The sequence below is a fragment of the Clinocottus analis genome, unplaced genomic scaffold (assembly GCF_023055335.1).
Source record: "Clinocottus analis isolate CAN_PGR_092001 unplaced genomic scaffold, fCliAna1.0.p SCAF_3, whole genome shotgun sequence".
In the NCBI taxonomy this organism is placed as follows: domain Eukaryota; kingdom Metazoa; phylum Chordata; class Actinopteri; order Perciformes; family Cottidae; genus Clinocottus; species Clinocottus analis.
Window position 1 is genome coordinate 18,606,193 of NW_027176042.1, and position 25,536 is coordinate 18,631,728.

The window sequence follows — 25,536 nt, forward strand, 5'->3', positions numbered from 1 at the left end:
ACACATATTGAATCTCTTTTTCAGGATTCAGAGTCCCAATAGTTGGGTTCACTGCCTGTAATGCTTTTGTTCTTTTTCATTTTTGAAAATCATCCGGCGGTTAAAATGTTAACAAACACATGTGGGTATGATTTGAGCGTGCATTTAAGAGACGTCAACTCCACCACCTCCACCTCTTCTGCCGAATGTGGATTTTCTTTGACGGCAATTTGTAAATCCAAATTAATCTTCAAACAAATCCTCCTGGAAACAGAAACATAAGCAACCAACAGAAGAAACAAGTCTGTGTGCAGTGCATTTGTCACCCGGAGGCCTCTAAAGCTGCTTTAATCTATTCTTTTTTTTGGCCACAGGTGGCAGTAAAGAATAAACCAACAACTCAACATTATATTATACCTTAATTCATCGGTAATATTCGATACGATGTTCATCAACGCAGTTTTGAAAATGTACTCTGTGTATGATTTGGGGTGATTTATTGGAGGAAATGAAGGAGCACTGTAGTTTCCCTTGACGCTTGGCACACAGGAAAGGTTTCAAGTTAAGCAAACTCACCACTAGATGCCGCCAAAACCTGCAGACTAGACCTTTAAGTCGGTAAGCTGTGTTATTCAATAGGATTTTCAGTTTCATATTTAAACTACGCACTGCAGAAAAAAACATTACTGTGTGTATGTTCTGTGTTTTCAGTTGAGCCTTTGTTTGGAGACGCAAATAAAAGGATCAAAATGATCAAGAGTGACATTAATATGTAATCAATAAAGCAAAGTAACGTGAACAATAAAAGTTAACAAAGTTTATTACATGTTTATATACAAACAACCCTGCAAGGCACACCTTTGTTTAAATAAGAATATACAATACATTTTATTCTTGAAAGCAAACAGGTTTTAGTTTTGAAATATATATTAATACAAGTCTGTTTAGTGTTGGACACAGAGAGAAGGCCCCAAGTTGTTGATGTTCAGTCGACACAAATGAAACAAAACTTTTTTTTTTTTTTTAAAACAACTCAACATCTTTTATGTGGTAAAATAACAATTTGTGTAGAAAATAGACCATGAGTGCTTTCTGATGAAGACAGATTGTCCTCTCTTAAGATTAAAGCATGAAAAATGGAAGAAAGAAAAAAAAACTGTCCTATAAAACTTTGTACTCGAACGCTTCACCACACAGGATAAGAAGTTCAGCTGGACCGCACGCTTTGAGCCAAATGCTTGTCATCCATCAAGACGCGATTTTGAAACCTTTAAATCGCTCGACAAAAACAAAAGCTCACATTTTGTCCTTCACATGGCTGATTTGAAAGGAAACTGCAGAGTCATACTGTTAGATTTGGGCCATCCAGATTCAAGGAAAGGTGTCTTTTCTTGTTAAGATAATTACACGTTCATATCTCATTTATTGGTTAAAGCTAAAACACAATTACAAAAAAAAAAAGCTTTTTTATAATATACTGTGTTAGTCATTTCTTTTTGTTAGGCCACGGATGAGCACACTTAACACGAGGACGAAAAGAGACAGAGAGGAGAATAAAATAAGAAGTTGTTGAGCTGCAATGAAAATGATATTTTATTTGACATTTGGAAGTTGTCCTCAATTAAAAAATATGTCGCTTTTTGTTCATGAAAATTCAAGGAAAAGGCAACTTAAACATTCAGATAAAAAAGCACATGTTGTATTGTGTACATTGTTCAAATTATTGATCATGTGTTCATCAGTCATGTCATTCTGTCACTCCACTGAAGCTGCCTTTGTAAAAAAAAAAAAAAGGAAGAAAAAAAAGAAACAAAAGTTTGTCCAACATCAATCAGGACATTTGTGAAATACCGTATTGTTATGACTGCTCGCGGCGCATAAAGCGACGATTGAAAGATGAAAGGATGCTCGGTACAAAGGCCTGACGTGACTCATCAAACAAAACAAAACTTAACAATGGAGCAAAAAAAAAAACATTAAATGGTTGGGATTTCAAGCTTAGAAACATTAAGAGACAGGCTGTCGTTTCACACAGTTTGCCATCGGAAAGTGCGATGACCCACCGTAAAGGAGTTGACAGATGTCAGATCCCCTAAGTGGTTGCTGACTTGCGCCATAATGTGAAAACTCTCTTTACCGTACAACTACAAGTTCAACAAAAGCTCCGTCAATGTCGCGGTCTTCCATTCGTTCCCAAAGACGCACCGACAGGTGCCCGAACGTAAAGAGGATCCTTTCAGAGGCTGAGGAGGGCTGAAAGAAAGTGGCGAGTCGGCACCTTTTCCTGGACTGCGTCCTCCGGTGTCTTCTGGCTGTGTGTTTTAGTGAATATTCCTATTGTTGATGGTCCACGTGGTTGACCGTTATCATGCCAGGAGGCCCAGTCGCTTGACCTTGGCAGACAGGAAAGAGTGGATGATGAAGACTATGGTCTTGGGGCAAGAATGGAGGTCCAGTTGCTTGAAGAAAAAAAAAAGAGATAAGAGTTTGAAAGGGCAGGAAATATGAAAGAGAAAGAAGGAAATTCAAATTTCGAAAAGGAAAAATAGGGTTCAATTTTATTTGAAGTATTTAAATACGGTTAAAAAATATTTTCAACATCTTGACCTTTGAAATAGTGTTTTTTTTTTCCCTGGAGCTTTTAACCAAATATGGTCTCAGAGTCCTGGTACAAAAGTCACTTTAAGTATATTTAAGTACTTTTCATACATATCTTCCATCTGTACATTTTTCTTCAATCTGTACATTTAATATTCTTTTTTACTGCAAATTTTTTAAAAATGTTTAATCTGTTTTGTTACCGTTCTACTGTTTATTTATATCACTTGAATCTTGTTTATCTTATCACTGTGAGCAGTGCTGCTGTAATCCTGTAATTTCCCCACTGAGGGATTAATAAAGGATTATCTTATTTTAAAATTATTGGGGAAAAAAAATCAGTGGCAACAATTCAAGCTAACTTTGACACATAACCAAATGCATATGAGCGGTCGTATATTTAATAATGCAACAATATTAAAAGTGCGACGTGCTGAGCAACTTCAATGGAAAACCGTAACTTACAATCTCGGCCTCTGGGCCTCCAAAGTCGAGGAACATCATGCGAACGCCGTCATCTGAGGACATTCTTAGGCGCTCGAAGGGCTGCTGAAGCAGAATGCTTTTCCTGACACCCATCTCTTCTGTGAATAGTGTGAAACCCTCATCAATGTGGACTCCCAGGGTACACTCCTTCCCGTTCCAACTGCAGGCTGCCAGGGTAGAAAAGAAGAACATGGCTTACACAGAGGCGGACAAAGGGGACGGTAAGGTCATGCTTTTACAGCACACAGCTGTAGTTCTTGTGGAGTAAATCTGGATTCATATTGCACATTTCTTGCGTTCTCATTTTGCTGTGAGCCCGGTGTAACAGCGTTGAGACGGAGCCCAGAATTCTTGGCTGTATCATGTGAATGTGAGACTGAAAGGATAACAATAACATACAAAAGATGGTTATTGTTAGGAAAAAGACAATCGGCCTTCCTTAAATGGAACTCTCCTCATTCTGATTCTAAAATTAGATCATTTTAGGTTTTCTTGCACTACCTCATGCTACCAGCAGAGGGCAATGTACTAAGTGTCCAGAAGAAATCTGAATCATGGAAGTGAAATGAGCTGCAGTCAATGCAGATATGGTTTATAAGACACCATATCTATACATATTTATGTACATATAGATCGCTGTACTTGCTCTTCATACATTTAATAACCAAAAACGTTTCTTTCTAAAAACCCAGTTCAAGTTCTTTACAAACAAGCAGCCAGAAGAAATCCCCAGAGATTGAGGACATTTAGCTAAAGACTCCAGTCCCTAAATCATTGTGCAAGAAACAATAATTGTACCTTCTAATCCTGCTTTGTGAGACAGGCCCCATTTATGTAGTGAGACGTTTGTGTGTCTGCTGAATAGAAACCCCGTCTTGTGCCCAAGCAGTAATTGTTTGGATTACATAGATTTGAGCTCTTTGCACATTTTTGATTGCCAGCAGATCAGAATTGGAAATATTGTCATGTTTCACCGCATGACAAACACATCTTAAACAACTTTTTTTTTTTTACATTTGTCAGTGTGAAAGACTTGTCAATCAATTTTAGAGTGACAGCAGTGTTGCGATTGTGTTGTGTTTAAACTTGTGTTTGGAAGGAGAGAACTTTTTGTTGGTGTAAAGTAACTGTGTTCAGCGTGAATTCTCTTTAATAGAGAAACAATGATCTGGCTATATTGATCAAATGTACTGTTGCTGCAAGTATTATTTAAATACATTTCATTTTTATTACACAATTATTTACTTCTGTCTCTGATACTCATTGTAAACTAGCCGGCTCTTACTTGAAACTACTAACTGAGGCCGCAACTGAAACCTGAATTAGATCAGCTGACACCTCAACACAAGTCCTTCTTATGCACTATATTATAGAACTGATGATAACATCTCATCATGTGTCACACAACATTTAGTGAATCCATCAGAAGAAACTTGCACTCAGTGCCGTGAGAGGAGGGAGACCCCAGTGGGAGTTGACCCCTGGACCTTGGTTTGCGTCATTCCATCAGAACCTAAATTTGCATTCTTCGACTCATATGCCAAGAATGAAGATAAAGCTGCGAGTCAATCCCTGCATCCGTACCCGTGGTGACCTCCTTGATGAGCTCAGCAGCATCGTGGCAACCCTCCACCAGCAGATGAGTCCAGGTGGACAGCTCCTTGGCAGAGTCTACCCTGAACACATGGGTCTCCACGCCTTGCTTAGTGCCTGAACGCAGGCCAAAGGAGAGGTCAGAGTCCAGGAGAGGGGAACTTTTCCCTGGGCCTGAGTGCACCAGTCTGAACGGGAGAGGAGAAAGTATGAGAGGAACGTGGGTAAGAAAGAAGGGTAATTAAGATTCATAGAGAAGGATGGATCGTAAGAGCAAATGGAGGGGTAAGCATGTAGATGTGCAATGGAAAGACTAGTGGCATGTGGAGTGCACAGGAGAGAAAGAAGGGGAGGAAAAACACATGAGTCATAGGGCTGTGGTTCCACTAATGTTTTCCAAATGTGACACAGAGTGTCCGATAGTCCAGTTAATGGAAAAAGTGAGCTTGTGCTCTCCTGACTGGGCCAAAACAAGCCTAAAAAGGCCGTTTTCTCAATGCCGGGCTGCTCAGGGTGGAGGTTTATTAAATGTCAAACATGGTACGTGGTGTGCTAAGTGCCTTAATAAATACGGAGTACAGTATGAGCTGTGTGTGGATGCAGGCATCCGTGTGTGGGAACCTGGTAGCAATGAGCGGGTGACTCTTGGTGGGGCTGCTGAGGCTCTCTTTGCTCTCAGGCAAGGAGGGATACAGGAGCAGGTCTCTGTCGGTCAGTATGGCCAGCACAGGTTTTTCTGGACCCTGGGTCACCTGCACAATTGCAGCAGAGTGGGAAAAAGAATCAGTTAATCTCCTTAGCATGGTGCCGTAAGATTACAATGATCAGACATGGCATAGATGTGTCATAGATTTCTGACAGTAATGCCCATCAGGGACATCAGGAGGCTGCATATATGAATAAAAGATCTGGTTGTTACAAGACCATGAATGGACTGGTGTGCATGTGCTTCCAGTAGTTCTGTGTTGCTCCATGCACGTTAGCATAGGAGTGAAGCTTATGGCGTTTAAAGAGTGTCTTTCACCCAGAACAATATGAAAAAGGGAGAAAAGTATAAAACCCAAACCCAGGTCTTGCAGTTTGTACCATGCACATCTGCATTCTTGCACACCTGCTCTGTAATCCAGCCCAGATGTTTGACCTCCATGCCAAGCTGCATGCTCTTCATCTCCTCCCTGACTCGGGGTAGAAGGTTGGCGGCGCCGGCCAGGATGGCGTTGTACCAGGACTGAGCCATGGCCGGGTCTTTCGCCCGCAGGAACACAGAGTTCCTTCTGCTGGACGAAATCACCTCGAAATACCTGGCGGGGTGAGATGTGAGGGTGGGGGGGGGGAGAAACAAGCAGGGAGACACAATGAATACAGATAAATGGAGGAAAGGGGCATTTTGAGAGGTAGAAAGACAAACGGCAAAGAGTGAAGTGGAGATATTCACAAAGAGAATGTGTGAAGACGATGGAGGTAAGAAGTCCCTTTTACAGTATTCTTTCGCAGCCGATTTAGCTTTTCTTTAAAAGGAATGCATGAATGAATCGCATGTATGGATACAAAAATTGCTCACAACTGCCAGCATGCTGTACCTGTTCTCTGTGTCCGGGGGGCACTGTTTTCGTGACACCTGGCACATCTTGAGCGGGATGCTGCAGGGCTCCTTCACCTCAGCAGGGAAGAGTTCAGTGCCCCTCTGAGGTGTGGAGGGGGGAGAGTCCCAGGGGAGGGTGGCCCCGGGGGAGCCCGAGTTTTTAAAGAAGGCCGACATCTCCTTGATGTACTTCACTGAAACAGAGTGAGAGTGCGAGGGGCAGATAATTAGATGAAGCGGACAGGCAGGAGGAGGACGGAGGAGGAAGAGAAAAAGGAATTTGGGATGTGAATGTAGAGCCTGCGGGTGCGGAGAGGAGTTGAAAGCTGTAGCAGCACTTTACAGCCTGGAATAGAAAAAAAATCCAATTGGAGAAAATTCTCGAACCATTTCAGATTTCTTAGCTTTTAGCGCTTATCATGGTTTTTCCATGGAGAAAAAAAAACACTCCTAAAATGGTAAATCTATGCTTATATCCTCCGAAAACTAGAATAACCACCTCAGGGTTTTATGTCTTTGCCAACAACTTAAGTTACACCTTACATCCACGTCTGTCCTAAACACCACTTCATTTCATCCTATGAAACTTTGTTTTTGCGAGGTCACAGTGACCTTTGACCGCCAAATCTTAATCTGTCCATCCTTGAGTCCAAATGTGCCAAATTAAAAGATGAGATTGGGCCTGTCTTGAGCGCCAGCTGTTGACAGAGAGGTCATGGTTTCCTCCGGCTTGTCAATACGGTCAATTCAACTATTGACTGTTCTATACTCTGTAAAAGTGACCAAAAAAAAAAAAGTCATACAATAAAAAAAATAAAATAAATACAAGGAACGGGAGCTTTAAGAGCACATAACCACACTGTAGGATAGAAATCACACTTTTCAGTAGTCACACAATTTTTCCTATGTGAAATATTTCACATGGGAACAAATGGTGTGACTATTTAGTGTTTTGTAGGATATTATATATTTATTGTAGAAAGTTCACAATCAAAAAGTGTTAACAGAACATGTCTGCTCTTCTTGGTTTGTTTCCATTAATTAACTGGTCCTACTTTATTTCATCACTAGTGCATAATTTACAAGATCCTCATTATTACGAAATTGTCGTCCCACACTCCATATTGTGTTCTGCCTCAAATGAACAGAGTCAATACTTTTAAATGACCCTAATTAGAAAGTTTGGGCCGTAATTAATTTACAAGTCATTCAAAGTACAGCCTTTTGTGTCGTCTAACAATAACTGCAATATTGAGACCCACAATCATTAGAATAGCATTGTCTTCTTTTGGCACACTGCCCAGCTCTTTTCTGCTCACATCTGTTTTTATATTCACAGTTTTACCACTCACACACCTACACACACACACCCACACACACACACGGCCTTAGCTCCAGTCCAGCACACTCTGGTATGGGTTTGGCAGAAGTAGCCACTGCCAGAGTAAAAATAGCCCAGAGGACATGGCGATGCATGAGGGCGACGGCTGAAGGCAGAGCTCTGGTTTCACTGGGGAAGTGTGAAGTGCTTTTCTCACACAGGACAAGAGGCATGCAGCCAGAGGGCAAGCAGAAGAGTCACGGCACAGGACAACGCAGAGAGAGAGAGAGAGAGAGAAAGAGAGAGAGAGAGCGGGCTTCCACCATTCCAAGAAGAAGAGTCCAGTCGTACACTGATTTTGTTGAAACCTCAAGCCGTGCATCATATCACTGCGTAGGGGCTCGTTCTCGTTTGTGCTCGTACTTCACTGCAAACATTGCACTTTGGGTTTTCACTATCCGCTTTCTTCAGGAGGTGGCAGAGTGACTCAGTGTTTGTAGAGAGGGTCAGAAGTTACATAAGGCTCCATCTGAAATTCCTTTGGAGTAAGAGCTCTGAGCACCGCGAACACACCGACATTAAATCTTCACTGCATGTTTTCGTGGCTCGGTTTGAGTAACGCCTTTTAGCTTTTACCCCGTAGGACTCTGTCGTGCAAAAGTGTGACGGTGTTCAAAAAGGACACGGCCGCTTCTGGATGCAGACACTCACGCGATCCACATCTGGCTCCGCGAGGAGAGGCGTCGCCGGAAGCTGTAAGCAATGAGCAACGCGAGAGATTGCTCGCTTGTTATCGACCACGGTGGAACAACGGTTATCAAATGTCTGCGTCAAACCACAGACATCTCCAGCTGTGTAAAAGCAATTTCTCATATCAGTCCGATCTGCCAGTTTAAGATACTTAATATGTTCAAGCACTACGGTCGACCATAATTGGTTCTAATGCTACATGAAGAAAATGTCAAATGGAAGAACGTCATAAAACGCTGTGCTTTTAAAGTAACGACACGTGAGCACCGTTCAGAATGTTTGTTGCTTGGTCCTAAATAGGAAAACTGCCATCACAGCGTCCAAAGAAAAAGATCTTTCCTTCTTTTTTTTTCTTTTCTTCAAACCTGATGCCAACATTGAATTGTATGTCTGAAGGCTTAAGTTGCTGTAGAAAAGAGAATGACCTACATTTTGAAAACAATAAACATATTGTAGCTCCGCTGACTCAGCAGAATGTCGTCTTCCTGTCTCTTCTTCTTTGAAAACATATTCTTTCTCAATGATATTGTCCTGAATCTCTAATGCGTCTCTAATCTGTCCCTCAGGTAGTTTGGTTTGGGGATTTTCTCTCTTTTCACACTCTCTCTCTGGTCTCCCAATATGAGACAAACATTTATGACACACACACACACACACACGCACACACACGCGCACACACACACACACACGATTTACAATCATAGTTTTGCCAATCAAAAGCTGTATTTGTAATCAAGATTTCTAGTATTACAGTTTGTGTTTAAATAGCAATAACGTGTGTATTATTGAAAGTAATGAGAAAAAGATAATAGTTTTGATACCAAAACTCTGGTATTATATTAGCACTGGTGTTTAAAATGTTACCCAGACTTAGGAGTATCCTCCGTAGGGTAAGAAAGAAAGAAAAATGTTGTTTGTATGTTTTTGCTCTCTGCTCCTGTAATATGACATCATGTGCATGGACTTAAATGATACCCACTTATTAGCCTAATGCATTTGAAGGGTCTATAAAAGTCTATTTCTCCCTTCTGCACTAGAGAATGTCACTTGTCTACTTGCTTAATTTACACTCTGCGAAATCAGCCCTTGATACCATAAAACATGTGCATTTGTAGACCAAAGCAGCCGCATTGGAGATGTGTAGACTGGGAACACGGAAGCAGCGAGCAACCACTACGTACCAGCTAGCGCTTTGAAGTAGCTGTCAACTTGCATACGTAATGTTTCATGCAAATGAGCTGCTGTCCATTTGTTTCTGTGCCAACCCATTGATGTTTTTTTACCATGGGGCCGGCGACGGCGTTCTTGTTGCTGGACCAAGGCCATTCAAAATGTATATGGTCAATCTCAATATTTCAGGCGAGGCCAAAAACTGGCGATTGGAAATGAAACATTATTGTGGAAGATCTCCTGAACCGTGGAACTAGGCTGAATAAGAAAGAGGAGGATGTCTCGATCCGGTCCTCACGGCGGTAAAGGTACAGCTAAAGACCACAGACTGTTTTATCAGAAGTGGGCGGAGTCGTTGTGATGACGTGTGGACTGTTGTATTCAAGTCTTGAGATCGGCCTTTTTTTTTTCAGCTTATATTGGGACTGCGGAGGAGTGACTTGTGGACAAGACGTAGTACATGGTTCTGGTAGCGACCTGTCAATCCCAAGGTAGCCACGCCCATAAGCATACCCTGCCGTATGGTTAATTTGCCAAATGATTATCACGCTGTATTGAGGACCATTAACTCAAGTTCACAGTGTTTTCTTGGGTAATAAAACTAAGAAGCAGGGTCATTTTATTATAGACTTCCATACGATCAAGACTTATTTTTGCAACCAGAGGAGTCGCCCCTTAATGGCCAGTAAAGTGAATGCACCACAACTGGAGGTTGTACCTGGTTATGGCTTCAGAGATGTATTAATGATTAGAATGTCTCAGTCATGCAACTAGCACTTAATACAAGTTTCTCAAAAACAAGGAGTGGAGGAAAAAGTACGGCTCCAGGTGCTACTTTTAGCATGTAAAGAGTCTCAGTGGTCATCATTCATTACTATGTAAGACTGAGTATATGTTTATGTTTTATGCACAAACTGCAGAACAAAATAGGCTGGGGGCGGGGGGGGAAACACACCAATCATAGCAAGTGTAAGGATGCATTTCCTTTTGGAAAGAGGCTTTACTTTTCTCTGAAAACACGATGTGGAGATTAGAAATCTCATGCATTAGTGGTGGCCCCACACAACAAATCGGACGAGATAGCTTTCAAACAAAGTGGTGAATGAAAAGGAGAGGAGAGAGGGATGGAGAATTGAGTGGGAGGTGGAAAGGAACGGACAAAATGGGAAAGGGAGACGCATGAATAAAAAGAGATTGAGAGAATAAGAAAGAGTGAGACGGGCATCACACAGATAGAGCGAACATACAGTTTAAGCTCAACCAGAAATGTCGCCATGAATACCAGTGGCGGCACATTCAATACAGAGCTAAAATTAGCTGAGATGGCACTGTTATTACTTTAGCTTATCTGGCTGCCAGAGAAACTACTTTTGTGCTGTGTGTGTGTGTGTGTGTGTGTGTGTGTGTGTGTGTGTGTGTGTGTGTGTGTGTGTGTGTGTGTGTGTGTGAGAGAGAGAGGAGTGTCTTTGCTTCTTCTGCAGAATCTGCCACTAAGCTTTTCCTTCTAAAGTCTTTACATTGAATCTCACAAATCCTGACCAGACATTTTCAGCCAATTCAGTTTTGACACAATTCACTTAACTGTGGTTTGAAAACACCCTTTTTTTCTCACTCTTCCAGTGTCGCTGTATGGTTCAAATTGGCAAAGCACACGTTACAATTTTCAAACTGAGCTCAGCCAGTACTATTGTGTTGATTGGTACATACACACTCCCAACCAACCTCAACCCAACAACCCTCAGTCTGCATCCACACACACACACACACACACACACACACACACACACACGCACACACACAGTTTAATAATTGCTTCCACAGGTGTCTTACTCAGAAAACCAGTGAGTTGATGTCGTTGGCGGTCATTAACATGCGGTCAGAAAGCGCCACTCAGGGAAACAATGCGCTCCAGCTGAATGACCCCCTGCCTCTGGTTACCGTGGGAGCAGCTGGAATGCCTCTGGCCAGTCAGCGCCCTCAGAAGCTCGCTGTTGGCTCTGTAAACCATGTCGGACGAAGAATGTCCCAATGTTACACCACCAACGAGGAAAGATGTCCAAAACAACGTCATAAATAACGGGAACACTCGCTGATTTCACTCAGTACATCGGGGTCAAGCGAGGTAAAAGGAAATCAAAGTCCTCCGAGCCCACTTGAAAAAGGCTGACAATCAGAAAGTTGGAGTTTGGAGATTGTGCAAAAAAGGACGCAAGTAAATATTAGAAAGATGCTGCTTATATTTTATAGATTTTGTAAACAAATGCATGCATGGGCTCGACAGCCTGGACGACGATATCGGCTGATATCGGCCGATAAATGCAGAGTACAACATACTGATTGAAGCAGCTTTAAGGAATCCTTACGCTTGTTTGTGTTACAAACCAAATCAGATTTTATATCCACATGAGTCCTAAACATATATTATCAGTCAGGCTCTACAGCGCAGACAAATGCATAGTTTCTATTCTGACTGAGCGAATCCTCAGGTGGGGTCTGTGTCTGTTTTTAAGGCACGGGTGTCCATTCATGCCTCCTTCCAGTGATTTCTGTGACATCAAGTATGGTTAATAAATGCTGGGTTTATGTGTTCGCTGATTAAGGTGCGTCTCTTTCTGGTGGCGCCGGCCCGCCGAAGATTTTTGGCTGTTGTGAATGATTTAGATAAGTTCATTGTTCCTGGAGCCCATCTCATTAAAACCATGGGTAAATGCCAACCGTAAGGTGTAAGGTGTATGGTGTGGGAGAGGCTGAGAGGGGACGAGAGAGAAGGCCGAGCACACCGAATCAGACCTTTAGACCGATTCACATACCAGAGCACAGACAGTGTTTGATTACTTTGCATAGTGTGTCAGGAGAGTTAATTATCGCAATTCAACAAAGTAGCAGTGAAGGAAACTTGAGCCGCATCTGGCAGAGGACAAGAACAGAGTGAAAGAGGGATTGAGCAGCAGACATTTCCACTCACAACTTCTGTTTTTCTGTGTCTGAAGACCGGTTTACTGCCTAAAATGCAGAGAAACTCGTTAGATCGTCTTGATGGGATTCAAAAGGGTAACTTGCTGCCGAAATTAAACTAATCTGCAGTTGTTTTTTTTGTGATGACAAATAAAAGTCGTTAACATGCGATTCCCAATTTAAAATAGTGATGGGCTTTGGAAGGAAACTGAAATAGTTTATAAGTGTCACTGAAAAGTCACGTGATGTGGAGTAGACTGATGCATAATGCTCGTGGGTTATTATGTGAAGGTGTATCTGGAATCTTAAGTGGAAATGTGAAAAATTCAGTTGAAAAAGTCAAATAAATTTAGAGTTGGTTGTAACATCGGCAGTTTTGAAAATTGCTGAAAAGTCCCTCACTCGCCTTTTTAACATTTTTATTTTATTTGTTTTTGTATTTATTGTGAATAATGGCTGCCCACACACCCTCCTGTGCCTTTTACACCTCGTCCTCCATCCCCTACATGCACATGCTGCACAATACTGCGAGACGGTTCAGTGGAGACTGAGCCCGTAATGAAGTGAGTGGCACAAAGACCGGGCCACCAATTTATCGGGGGCCCCGAACCAGGGCAGCGGGGTTCAGAGCGGGCCTGTTAAGCAAACTTGACGCTACAGAGGGAGCGAGGGCCTGAGAGAGAGAGTTGTGATCGAATAAAGCGATGTTATTGCGAGTTAATCCATTCCCTCGCTGAGTCCAAGCGCAATGTCCTCACGGGCCAGTAGCTCTAAAGGAAAAGGAGCCATGCTTTGTATCCAGAGGGTCTCACTGCAGGACTGCACAGAGTGCAACCCAGACTGCAGGAGAAGATGTGCACATGAGCTGCATCATCATGATGATTTACTTTTGTTGCTCATAGCCATTTCTATCCGAAGTCTTCAAGAGATATAGCGGCGACATTGCAGACATAGTATTCATAGTCACACTTGCTATTCATAAAATCAAAGCGCATGATACAGTGTGTGCTGATGCCACCGTTACCATACACAAACACTCAACAAGATACTCTGAATAACTTGCAGCAAGAAAGCAAAAAAAAAAAAAATGTTGGCTTTCCTGAGCGATGGCTACATTTGGGATCTTTTACCTGAGAGAGTTGGAGGACCGGCTTGGTGGGATTTATTCCTCTCAAAGTGCTAAATACATTCAGGAATAGCACACATCTGCTTGTGTCCTGAGAAGAGTTGGTGGATGTGTATCCTATGTTGAAAGTTGTTCAACCAGGAAAAGAAAGGACACGACATCAACTTATCTAGGTTCAGTGTAAAGGAAACATATAGATCACTAGAGATACACCTTGTGTGTTGGGGTGAAATGGAACACAGGAAGATTATTAAAAAAAAAAAAAAAAAAGGTCAGATATTTTTCTGCCAGCGACTGCACACTGGAACATCCATCCATCCATCATCCAAACCGCTTATCCTGTTTTTTAGGGTCGCAGGGCACTGGAGCCGATCCCAGCTGTCAATGGTCAAAGGAAGGGTTCACCCTGGACAAGTCAAGTCGACTACACCCTGGATAAAGACAGGAGCAGTAGCACTTTGGCAGCACTTAGATGGCTCTTACTGATAGCACTTTATAGTTTGACTTTATTGAAGAAATTGCATTTTCTTGATTCTTGTTGTTCTGACTTTGTGAATGCACTTATTTAAGTCGCAATGTAATGTAAAAGTCGCCAGATCATCACAGGGCACACACATATAGATAGACAACCATTCACGCTCACATTCACACCTACGGGCAATTTAGAGTCCAATTAAACCTAAGCTTTGGACTGTGGGAGGAGGCCGGAGAACCCGAGTTAAATGTGTTAAAAAAAATGTTATTTATGTTAAAAAAAAACTACTCTCCAATCACTCAGTTTCACCGACAACTTCACTGTCTCAAACATTGCTGTCATATTCTTAGTTTTTTTTGTTTGTTGAGTGACCAAATCGAATCAAATTTAATTTAGTCTGCAATTAAAATCAGACCCCATGGAATTGCTCTCTCAGCTGAGCAGCTCTACAAAACAATACTACAACTAGATAATGATACATCTGAAATTAAAAGAGGGCTGTGATCCTTTTACCGTTAAATAATTTACTTCGATCTATCGGAGCGGAAGAGAAGAGAGCAAAGTGAGCACTGAGAACAACGATGCAAAAGGTAGTATGAAACTGGAGGAAAGGTTTATTTTCAAAGTGATAATTAGACTGTCACAAGAGCGCGAGCCAGAAACTTTTAATTAGGTGATAAGTACATGCATGTCATTGGCGTATCTGTACAGCTGCAGCATGAACACTGGTGGGGTTCATACATTTATATTTTCACCGACATCCTTTCATTCGGCAAGTGTGAATTTTCAGCAAACAGAATCTAGTTGAGAATCAGATCACAGTCGAGTCGAGTATGTGTTGATTAATTGTGCACAGGCCAATCAGTAAAACATCCGTGTTTGAGTTCACACGCTGGACTGTTGCCACATGCAGATCTACTTCTCAAGTAGCAATTACATTTGACAGGCAGGTCAAATTGAGAAAGAAAGGAAAAAATCGAAAAAGGATTTGTCCAATCCATAACTTTAAATTGGTCTTCCAGTTAAGAGAAAAGTCTTATCGGCAACAGATATTGCTCAAAAAAAAGAAAATTGTCAAATGGACACCATCGTTTTGCAGACATATTTCATTAGACGACAGCAAAGCCAATAATGTAAAATAGACAGAGAGCCCTTATGGCAGAGGACACACCAGTGACAGTACCGATGCAGCGAGACAAGCCATCCGAACAACGCTTGGTATTAGAAATGTAGTAATCCTGCAGGTCAGACTCAGAAGAGAAAAGACCGGCTTCCCCTGAGACCAACACGAGAGAAAACCATCATGTAGAACCAAGAATAGCAACACGGTCTTGTCATGTTTAAGGTTGCCTTTGGAGTGTGCGGCAACAATGATGCTGGAAGTTTATTGCATGTCACACTGCGCTGGATAGGTCTCAAAAAAATTGGTCGCAAGCTAGAGAAATGTCCGGTTATGGGACGACTGAGGGCTAAAAAAAAAAAGTCCTAGATTTCTCAAAATCAGCCGTCTGCGGACCTCTCCCACTGCGTCTGGATTGACGACCGAAGGATCTTGAGTAGCGCGGCGCGGCCATTAGCAATCAGAGCACCCCGGTTCTTTATTGCTTGACTTTCTCAGAAGGAGGTCTGAAAATCTTGGGAGGAACGAGGCGACTGGCGAGAGCCACCGAACCTCAAGGGAGATGCTGCTGCTGCCACACACCGGATGAATTAGCTGCCGCACAAAAACACAAACTCTCACATCTCCGACTGGATCGAGTCAGCGTGGCTCAAAAAGACCACCTGAGAATTTACAGTTGGGAAACCGTGAATTAGAAAAATCGCACTTGCCTCCCTCGCTACCTGTCTGGCACGGTCCAATAAGAGACACGGGTTCGCGGCGCTGGGAGAAAAGTCCTACGTCCGCGGACACGCTCAAATTGCATGTGCTTGCATACGCGACCCATGTGTGAACATGACTTAGGCTTACGCTGCTTCAGAAGGAGAAAACTTGTATAGAAAACATTTCCAACAAAGAATGAATGGTACAGACTGTCTTAGCCATCTGAACGCTGTGTCCCAATAAGGAGCTTTAATTGTACTAGCAAGAGTCATTCCATAAATCACTCAGACAGATTTGAATTAATGCTGGAAGACATATATATGTGGTATGTCTCTTCTTTTGCAGTGTCATATTCACGCATGTCCTTGAAGAGCTTGATTTGCAGATATGAGTATTAGCCCTCAAAGCAAAATGTAACTCAAACTGCTGGTCTGCAGTCTTCTGAAGGGCTGCCCCTTGTATTAATAACCCAAACTATATTAATGTAAAATGATGAACATGATCTTCACTGACTACCCACGTTACCAAAACTATACCACGTGGTCGATATCTACAGTTTAACAGCAGAAGTGCCGCGGATCACCCAACTCGTCTGTATGCACGCCATACCAATGCAGTAAGTTGAAGTATTTGATGCAGAGAGGAGCGCGAGTGGTGTGTGTGTGTGTGTGTGTGTGTGTGTGTGTGTGTGTGTGTGTGTGTGTCAAGCAGAGAGAGACAGAGAGAGAGAAAGAGAGAGAGATTAGGTTTGGGGTTAGCTCTTGTTGAGAGCGCTGACAAAGCATCCTTCAGCTAACGCTCATCACAGACACAAATGAACCTCTTCAAATCTAATCTCTCCTCAGGCGCTCCTGAAACACACTCCTACTTACGCATATTGCATTTTTCCCCCCTATTCTGGCCATTTTAAAGATGCATAAATGCACTTCCAGAGGAATGATGCAGTCAATGTGATGTAGTCGCATGTATTGAATACAATGTGAAGTGCAGCCACCGCGTCCACTGGGACTTCAAATTAAAAGCTGTAATGAAACTTGAAAATATAGCCTGCGTGGATGGCCGGATGTAAAAGAGCGCTGCAACAGACTCAACAGAGGTCGTCTCCTTATACGGAGAGAGCTGCGCGCTCATGAACGAGTTATGAGCATCTGTGTTTCAACACATTGCTTTCTTTGGGATGGAAAGAAAGTCAGACGAGCCATTTTGAGTGACATTATAGAGAGTAGAACAGGTGTTTCCAATCCCTGAGCAATAAACATGAACGCAGAAAGACATCACACAAAGCAGGGATGTGTTGCCAAAAGGCCTTCCATGTGTCCACAATCTCAAGAATCAGCAAAGCAAGAAAGTTGTAGATTAAAAAGAAAAGTAGAAAAACAAACATTTCAACATATAAAAGCATTTTAAATGAAGGAACTAGTTCTGGAGACCTGCCAAGTTCTATGTGCTCTATGTCTACGTTCATAGTGCTTTATGCCACGCCGCATGACGTGAAGAAGAAGAAGATGGCACAATATGACAGAATGTGGATTTATAGAGTTAATAAATTAAATAAAAGTCTTGCCTCAGTCTTATGGGTGTCCAGTCTACGAATCTCACTTCCCACTAATTTAATCTTTCAAACACAGTTTGGAACAAATAGGTGAAATAATAACAGCATCAAGCAGAAGGCCCTGAACATATTTGACAATAATATTTAATGTGTTAGCAGATTATAGCTTATATGCGTTTGCTTCATTGGACTAACTGCGAAACTTCTAGATGTATTTATTTTGTGCCTTTCCCAAAACACATTGGACTTTGCTCAAAGTTGCTCAACAGTTCATGCGTGCATAATGCACATTGGCCAACAGCCCAATGGGGAGAACAGAAAGCAGGAGACTTGATCCAGTTAACAAGACATGTCCTGCACAAAGTTTTCGACAAGGGAAAGATCTTCCATTTCTAAGCCGACTTAATCCATGTGTGTGTGTGTGTGTGTGCACTGGGCCTCGCACACAGACACACAGAAAAGTATGTCCCACTGGATATCAAGTAAATTCTCCTGAAATTCAGGTTGATATTATGCAACTGCCCTCACAAAAGGTATTAAAAAAAATGGACCTGACCACACGAAACAGTCAGACCGAGGCCAACACTTTTTAATGGGACAAAAAGAAAAAACAAGATTCTTCTCTCACTTCGGTAATTTATGATTCACACTATGTTTTTCATTTTGGTACATGAGAAAGAGACCTTTATTTTACACTCTTATTGCCACTGAGCATAGTTGTTAAACAGTTTAAATGAGACATTTTTTTTGGTTGAATGAATTTGTTTCATGACAAAACCTCTGTGGCACATTCAGGAGCCATTAGGGCTCCGGGTGCTTTTTTGTGAGAACATTAGAAAATGTTTAAAAGCATTCCTGAGGTTGGAATTGAAGGGCCCGACCATCTTTAAACTACTTCCGTCGCTTATTTTGTCCACAACCCAGAGGTGTACAGAGACGTCATTACCTGGATCTGGGAGAAGAAATATCTGTTTCCAGCGCATCGTTGTGATTTCCCCTTGTGGGTTTGGGTGCATCCTCAGTGCAAACACAGTGAACACTGTCCAGGACTGTGCACTGTTATCCCCATCTCACCCTTCACCTTGATGGCAGTTTTTTTTTTCATCCCGCTTTTGAGCACGGCCGCTTGGAAAAATCGCTCACCACTTTTGCATTCAGATGCGGTCGGACCACATGTTGGACAATCTAGTTTGTTTCGAACAAACCGAGGCCTTTAGCCACTGAACCAGAGGGTCAATATGCTGCCAGTAACTCAAACTGCTATATGAATGAGGTCGTTGTACAACCGCTCTGTACTGGTCTCACGACAAGCCTCACCGGCTCAATCGTGAGAACATTACATTCTTCCCCTGTGCTGCGAAACATAATGTACCAGCACTTAGACTCCTAAAACACATGAACAGCACTCTCGCACATACACACATTGACACACACGCGCCCGCTGCCTGTGAACAAACTCACACAAGCGCACACACACACCCTACCTGCCCCCCACATTCGCACTCGGCTCGGTGTCCTGACCTGTCTTTTGTAGCCCATTTATCCTTCCCGCTCTGCTTCGCACCATGTGTGCGGGTATGCGTAGTATGTGGTTGTGTGGCCGACTCACTTGGTGTGTGTCTGTGGAACATGCCTCGCCTTGGCTGGCAGGCCGGGGTGGGGGGGCAATGATGGATGCATTCTCAGTGAGAGTAGAATCCAAATTAAAATAGAGACAGAGGGGGGCAGTCCAGAGACCAGCGCTGCATTCTGCAGCTCATCCAGACCCTGAAGAGCTGCTTCATGTGTCTGCAGTCGCTTTTCTTTCTGGCCCACTTTCACTCTCGATTAAAATTTCTTAATTATTTATTTTTTTTGCGTTATGAAGCATTGTTTAATTGTTCTCACACTTAACCTTTCGCAAAAAAATGATATACAAGCCTCCTAATCTATTGTGACAGCAACCGGTAGGAATCCATAACTCCATGATATCGGCACATTCAGGTGTGATAATAAGGTGTGTGTGTGTGTGTGCCTTGGGAAAATGTCAAGGTAACCTCTGTTCATCTCCTGTTCCTTTCTCTCCTCACACACACACACATACACACACACACAGAAATGGACACAGCACATGTGCTCATACACCCAAACACAAACAGTCAGGCTGTAAATGTCGCGGGGTGGAAATGAAGGCACCTGCGGTTGTGTGGTTTCATCATGGTCCGTTATATTTATCTGACCCTCGCAGGTGTTCACTGTTCCTCTCTCGCAGGCGCACATTGATTATTCCATCACCGCCCAGACGCAAGGTGCAACAGGACCACAGAGGCAGACCGGCGGAGGGCATCCGATTAGAAACCTTGAGAAAGGCTATTTTCTTTCTTTTAAAAACAGACAGCTTGACTATGCACACGTTCTTGTTTGTGGCAGGAGGTTGAGGAAAAAACAGAAGGCAAAGAGTTTTACACAGACACACACACACACACACACACACACACACGCGCTGACCCTTTCCTCTGCTGTAGGCTGGAAAAGCAACCGTATGGGACAATAAAAATCAGATGATTTATGAAAAATCTATAAAGTGCTAAAACTATTACCAGCTGTGCCACATCTGCGCAACAGAAACTCCTTCACCCTTTTCCAAAACTAAGAATCAGCTTCTTGTTTTCCACTGTTTCAATCCTATGCACATTATCATTTTAGCCGGTCCACATCTCACTGACAGCATCCTTGAAAACATCCTTCACCTCGATTGTACCTCTGAATTTATGACGGCGTTAATACATCGCAACATTCACACTAATCTAAGTGGGCAGAAATCTGTTTAATACAGGCTATCCAACTCATGTCTTCTTCTTGACTTTCAAAAGCGTCACAAGCTCAGAATGCCGATCAGGCTTCCAATGTAACTCCCTTGGAAAGTGCTTATCTGACGTATTCAAGCCTTACTGTTCACATATTCCAGATATTTGAACGTGATGGCGGGAGCGTCTCCTTGACCCGAGTCAAGGCCGCCTGTGTTGTGAATTTCACAGAGCGATGAAAACCTGCCTTGAGCTCAGTAGCCTGCTGGTGGCTGGTTTGTTGCTGCGCACGTGGGGAGGAAGACTGTCACCCGACCTTTAACACTGAAGTCGTGCCAAGGAGGAGTTTGTTTCCGAATGCGTTTCGGAGTATCTTGAGAAAATGCCAAAACCAAAATAAATTTGTACTCAAACTACATGTCGAATGTCCTCGGAGGTATTTGTATGATGCACAAGTAGTCTTGACAGAAAAGCTGGAAGGCTCATAGCCCTCAAGTGTTATAAAGTTGTTGTTTTTTCAAATACTCCAAAAGCTTCTCGCTACAGATATGCGCCTTGTGGTCGGCGGACACAAGCGCAGACATCTAAGGATAAAAGTATAAAATACTCACAAACACACACACACACACTCAACTCTCTCCCCTCAGTGAGCCTACAAGCCTCTCCTCACTATCGGGTCCTCGGGGTGGGGAGGGTGGAGGTGGGTGGGGGGTGAACCCATGAAATGATTCCTGACACGACGGCTCACAGAGCAGCGCTGGTTGAGCCGTCTGATATCAACACTTTTCTGCCTGACTGTGGACAAGTAAGGCAGGGGGATTTGCAATGATTTCCCCCGGCTGTTGCTCTCGCTGTGTCTGCTCCGCTGACTGAAGTTTCTGATGATAGACCACTGTGCCAGCCAGCCCGCAGAACTGCTGTCACATGGAAAACTGGCAACTCTGGTTTTGGTGCTCCTTTTCTTAAAGGAATTCTCTCCAGCGGAAAGTGACTGTCATGTTTCATGAGTTATTCTTATTCGAGTTTATTCAACCTGTCTTTTTTTTCTTTAAAAGGACATACTGTAAGTGTTTGGGTTTGTTTGTTTCTGAAGAGACTTTCAGGGCATACAGGGTTTTCATTTGGAAGTATATGTTGAGAGCACATAGGGTGTGAAGTGTCAGCTCGCCTCGAGTCATTGGATATTACTGTTAGCCTCTGTTTAGACTCAGTGGGTGAGCGCTCTCCTAAAACATGAAGAGAATATACAGAAAACAGATTGAATAATAAAGCAAAGCCACTTGATGGAAACATATTCCTTTTGAATAGCAACAGCCTGTATAAAACATCAAACTGTGCCTTCAGACGCTGTCTGTTCGTAACGAGTGAGTTTCTCCGATTCGACCCAGTGACTTGATGTCCGCTTGGTGGGAGAGGCAGAATTCCTGTGATGCAATCAGTTGGCAAGACCAAAGAGTGCATTTAATCCCTTTTTTTCTGTCCTCACAGCTCTGGACCGCATCTCAGATTAGCCATGTTGTTCCACAAAAATGTCCAAGAAGATGGAAAAAAATACATTACTGTTTCATCCGCAATGATTTAATCTGGAATGGATGGTGTTTTGTTTTAGTGATCCCTGAAGGCCATCATTTTGGCTTTTCAATAGGATTATTTATAAAACAATATTTGAGAGTTACAGGTGTGAATGAAATGTTTTTCTATGAAAAATGTGTATATATATATATATATATATATATATATATATATATATATATATATATATATATATATATATATATATATATATATATATATATATATATATATATATATATATATATTATTTTTTTCTTTTTTCTTTATTTCAAATTATTTTTTTGATTTAATTGATAATAATTTAGGATAGGAATAATTAAGCATTTTTTGCTTCCACCTATACCTTTTCAGTCTTTGTTTTTGTATATTATATAGTGTAGTATAATAATAATATTGTATTGTATAATGACTGAATGAAACACACAAACACTTGCTAGCGAAATAATGCTTTCAGGCAATTGTGCGTACACAAACATGTCCAGCAAATGATTGTCCTTCTGCCTCAGTCTTACAGTTTAGACGCAGTGCGTTAGCTCTGGCGGCTTACATTGAGAGCACGAGGGAAGAAAAAATACCTGCCGACTCCACTGCGAACCCTCCTATGCACGGGGGGTCTTACCCTAGGAGTCCTCCACAGTTCTCAGATCTGACATGAACAGCAACAAAGTGCTTTCTATCAGTGTCAACCGTGTTTGATCGGGATCGGGGAGGCTGCTCATTAGCATACAGAGATCCTCAGAGGTGAGAGCCACAACAATATTAGCAAATGTTGAGCCTTTGGTTTCCTCTTCGACTCATTATTTTGATGTTTCCGAGGAAGCCTGATCAAAGTTCCGATTTCACAGATCGTCTTTCTCCCTGCTCATCATGTACGGCCCTCAAGGAGGAATCAACCCGAGTGCTGGAGAAATTCAGCGAAACATATCAAGGTATCAAAAGTTCCCCTCTATGCATCTATTTGGAGCGGTGGAGTGTCAACGGGGAAGTGCTACTTTTTCATGAAAGGCACGGAATTAGTTCTTTCATACTCTGTGGATTGTATTGTTTCAGAAATATGAAGGGCTTCTTTGTCATGCAACAGATAGTTTTGACATATTTTCCAAGTGTACCTTAAAGTTAACGTTTTAAACAGCAAAGCCATGACAAAATAGAAAGGAGAGGAGGGCAGAAATGCGGCATCAGGCGTCTTTTTCTTTTTTTAAGAATGACAAATATGTTACCTTCAAGGATGACTTCTTTGCCAGTTTTCTTCAGCGCTTGCACAGCCTCGTCGTGTGTGGCCTCCCGTAAGTCAAAACCATTGACCGACAATATGGCGTCCCCAACATATAGCGCCTCCGTCTGGTCAGCAGCCAGGCCTTTAAAGATCTTGGAGATGAGGATTGGCATCTTGTTCTCCTTCCCACCTGCATGGCAAGAGGAGGGGAAATGTTTAGCTGCACTTCATGCATACGTTCACATTCACGCGGTGCAACAAACCCTCAACCTCAGCTTCTGACCCCTGATCAGCTTTAGCGGAGCAGCTGGGAATTAAGTTATTTTCTACTTCCACAATCCACGCAAAGTGCAAGTGCTTATGCTAAGCGCTCCGGTACGCGGCCGAAATCAAACGCGACACGATGTTAAAAGTTTGTGCAACATGGCGCTGGGAGGAAATGCCGAGTTCAGACTAGAAGGTATGGAGTTTGCCCCTCGCAGTGAAGAAGATGGTACCAGGAATAATAACGGACAGTGAAACATAAGACAAAGATAACAGTTTCATTTAAACGTAAAGAGACAGTCCATTATCGTGCCAGTAGATACACAACGTTGCTATGAAACGAGAAAACTGCACACACGTTTTGATTCCAACCACTGCAATCCTCAAGGGAGAGCGCATGAGGACAGACACCGACCACAGCGATTACCCTGTTGTACTAACTTCCGCCTATTCCACTCCATCCCTCTTTCCCCAGCTCTCTCGCTCTCCCTCTCTCGTTATATGAAGGTCAGCTAGTAAGCTGATGGATCTGCCTTTTGCTGTGGTCTTCCACTCTCCATAAGAGATATCGTCATTAATGTCAGCTGGCAGTTGGACTCTGGCCTTCAGGCTACTGAGAAATGATCTGAAAGAGGATTACGTTTAATTAATTTGAAATACATCTTCCACAGGTTGCATCCTCCGGGTGATTACTTTGCATTTGACTCATGTATCTTCTTTTAGGGGCCACCGCCTTGTGCTCTTCATAAAAACAAAAAATACATACACACACACACGCACTTCTATAATGCATGCCAGCCGCTATGCTGTTCAGATTGAGAAAGAGGGATTTGCCACTCGACCGCTCTGTGACATCAGATGTTGTTTTCTGCATGACTGAGTATTAGAAGTGAGGGGATTGTGATGCGTCGATAGGGATTTTAAAGTGGAGATGAGGTGAAGGGGACTTTCAGCAGTATTGGTGGGCATCAATATACATGTCGTCACAACTTAAATCAGAATATCGACCACAATACTGAACTTAAATCACAGTTTGGAATCATTAAATACTGTAAATGTATTGGATTATGACACATAGACATGAGGGCAATTTGCTATTTGCCCATGATGAATACAACCACATGAAGTTCTGCACAGTGCAAAGGAATAAACATGTCTTCGAGCGTCGATATTCTGACTCTTTTCAAATAATGTGGCGTCGGACGAGAACTGAATTAATAAAAAGAGCAATTTTGGGCAACTGTTCAGCATCCTGGCGAGACCTCAAATGAACCCCCGATACTGAATACTGCTAATCAGCGGAGGAGAGCGGTTTAGCCAGGCCTAACCGAAGCCCACTCGAGAGACCGACTTGTGATTCTGACTGCTCGGCATGGATGAACCTGCAGAAGGACCAAAAAGAAATGAGCACAGTGTTTGCCACAGCTAGGGCTGTCCTCTACCACAGAAATGATGAGGCGACCAACACTAACCAGTTTAATTGATTCAATCAAAAGGGATTTTTCCACAAAGAGTCACACAAATGCACTAATAAGTAATTCAGCATAGCAAAAACATTAAAAAAAACAACTAATCTACAAAAGAAACCTTAGTGAACTGATACCAAAACAACCGATTAATTGACTAGTCGACTGAGAAAGGGAAGGCCCAGCCAGAACACCGCTAACTAATCCTATGAACTACATTTCCCTTCATATTCTCAGTGGTTTGTGAGGATGCTTTCATTTGGATACAGCAATTCCCACTTAGAGGCTCAAGTTTGTGGATGTAAGAATATTTAAATATCAAATCTGCAGCATAATGTTGCCGTTTTTAGGTACTTTCTTGACTTTTCTGCCCATTTACCCACAGAATCAGTGCTCATATTCTGTTTGTTTTTTAAAACATGTTGAAAATAAGAAAAAGACGTCTTTCTGTTTTGTTTTTCTGGGGTGTGTCACGTTCAACGTCACGGACGGCACTGGAAGCAGGATTAGTAAACTGGGAGAGCGTAACTCCTTTTTTTGTATCTCTGCAACCAGTTGCTGATGGTTCGCCGATAAATAACTGTGACTACTGCAGAGTTATTTTTCCGTGAAATGAATGCCGATTGTAACCTTTCTCTCTCACGGCCAAAGCTGGATGTTGGTGGCTGTTATGTCATTTGTTCATGAAAAAAAAGGGACTTCCATCTGTTGTTGTTATCGTCACTATATGTTAGATAAAGCACTTTGAATTACCCTACATACCATGTGTGCTTTAAAGTTGCCTTGTGTTACCTTATAGAATTCTTAGTAACAAAGGGAG

The 25,536-nt window shown here is 42.4% G+C and overlaps 1 protein-coding gene across 1 annotated transcript in view; it reads right to left on the bottom strand.

Moving 5' to 3' along the window:
• Positions 1-781: 781 nt before the first annotated feature.
• Positions 782-25,536, bottom strand: part of snta1 (syntrophin, alpha 1) — a 28,902-nt gene continuing 4,147 nt past the window's right edge. Inside the window, exons 2-8 of the mRNA XM_068595228.1 lie at positions 22,991-23,176; positions 6,237-6,432; positions 5,768-5,957; positions 5,278-5,408; positions 4,648-4,844; positions 3,043-3,230; positions 782-2,438 (exon numbers count right to left, since the gene is read on the bottom strand). Coding sequence (XP_068451329.1) covers positions 2,346-2,438; positions 3,043-3,230; positions 4,648-4,844; positions 5,278-5,408; positions 5,768-5,957; positions 6,237-6,432; positions 22,991-23,176 — 1,181 coding nt within the window. The 3' untranslated portion in view covers positions 782-2,345. The remainder of the gene's footprint in view (positions 2,439-3,042; positions 3,231-4,647; positions 4,845-5,277; positions 5,409-5,767; positions 5,958-6,236; positions 6,433-22,990; positions 23,177-25,536) is intronic.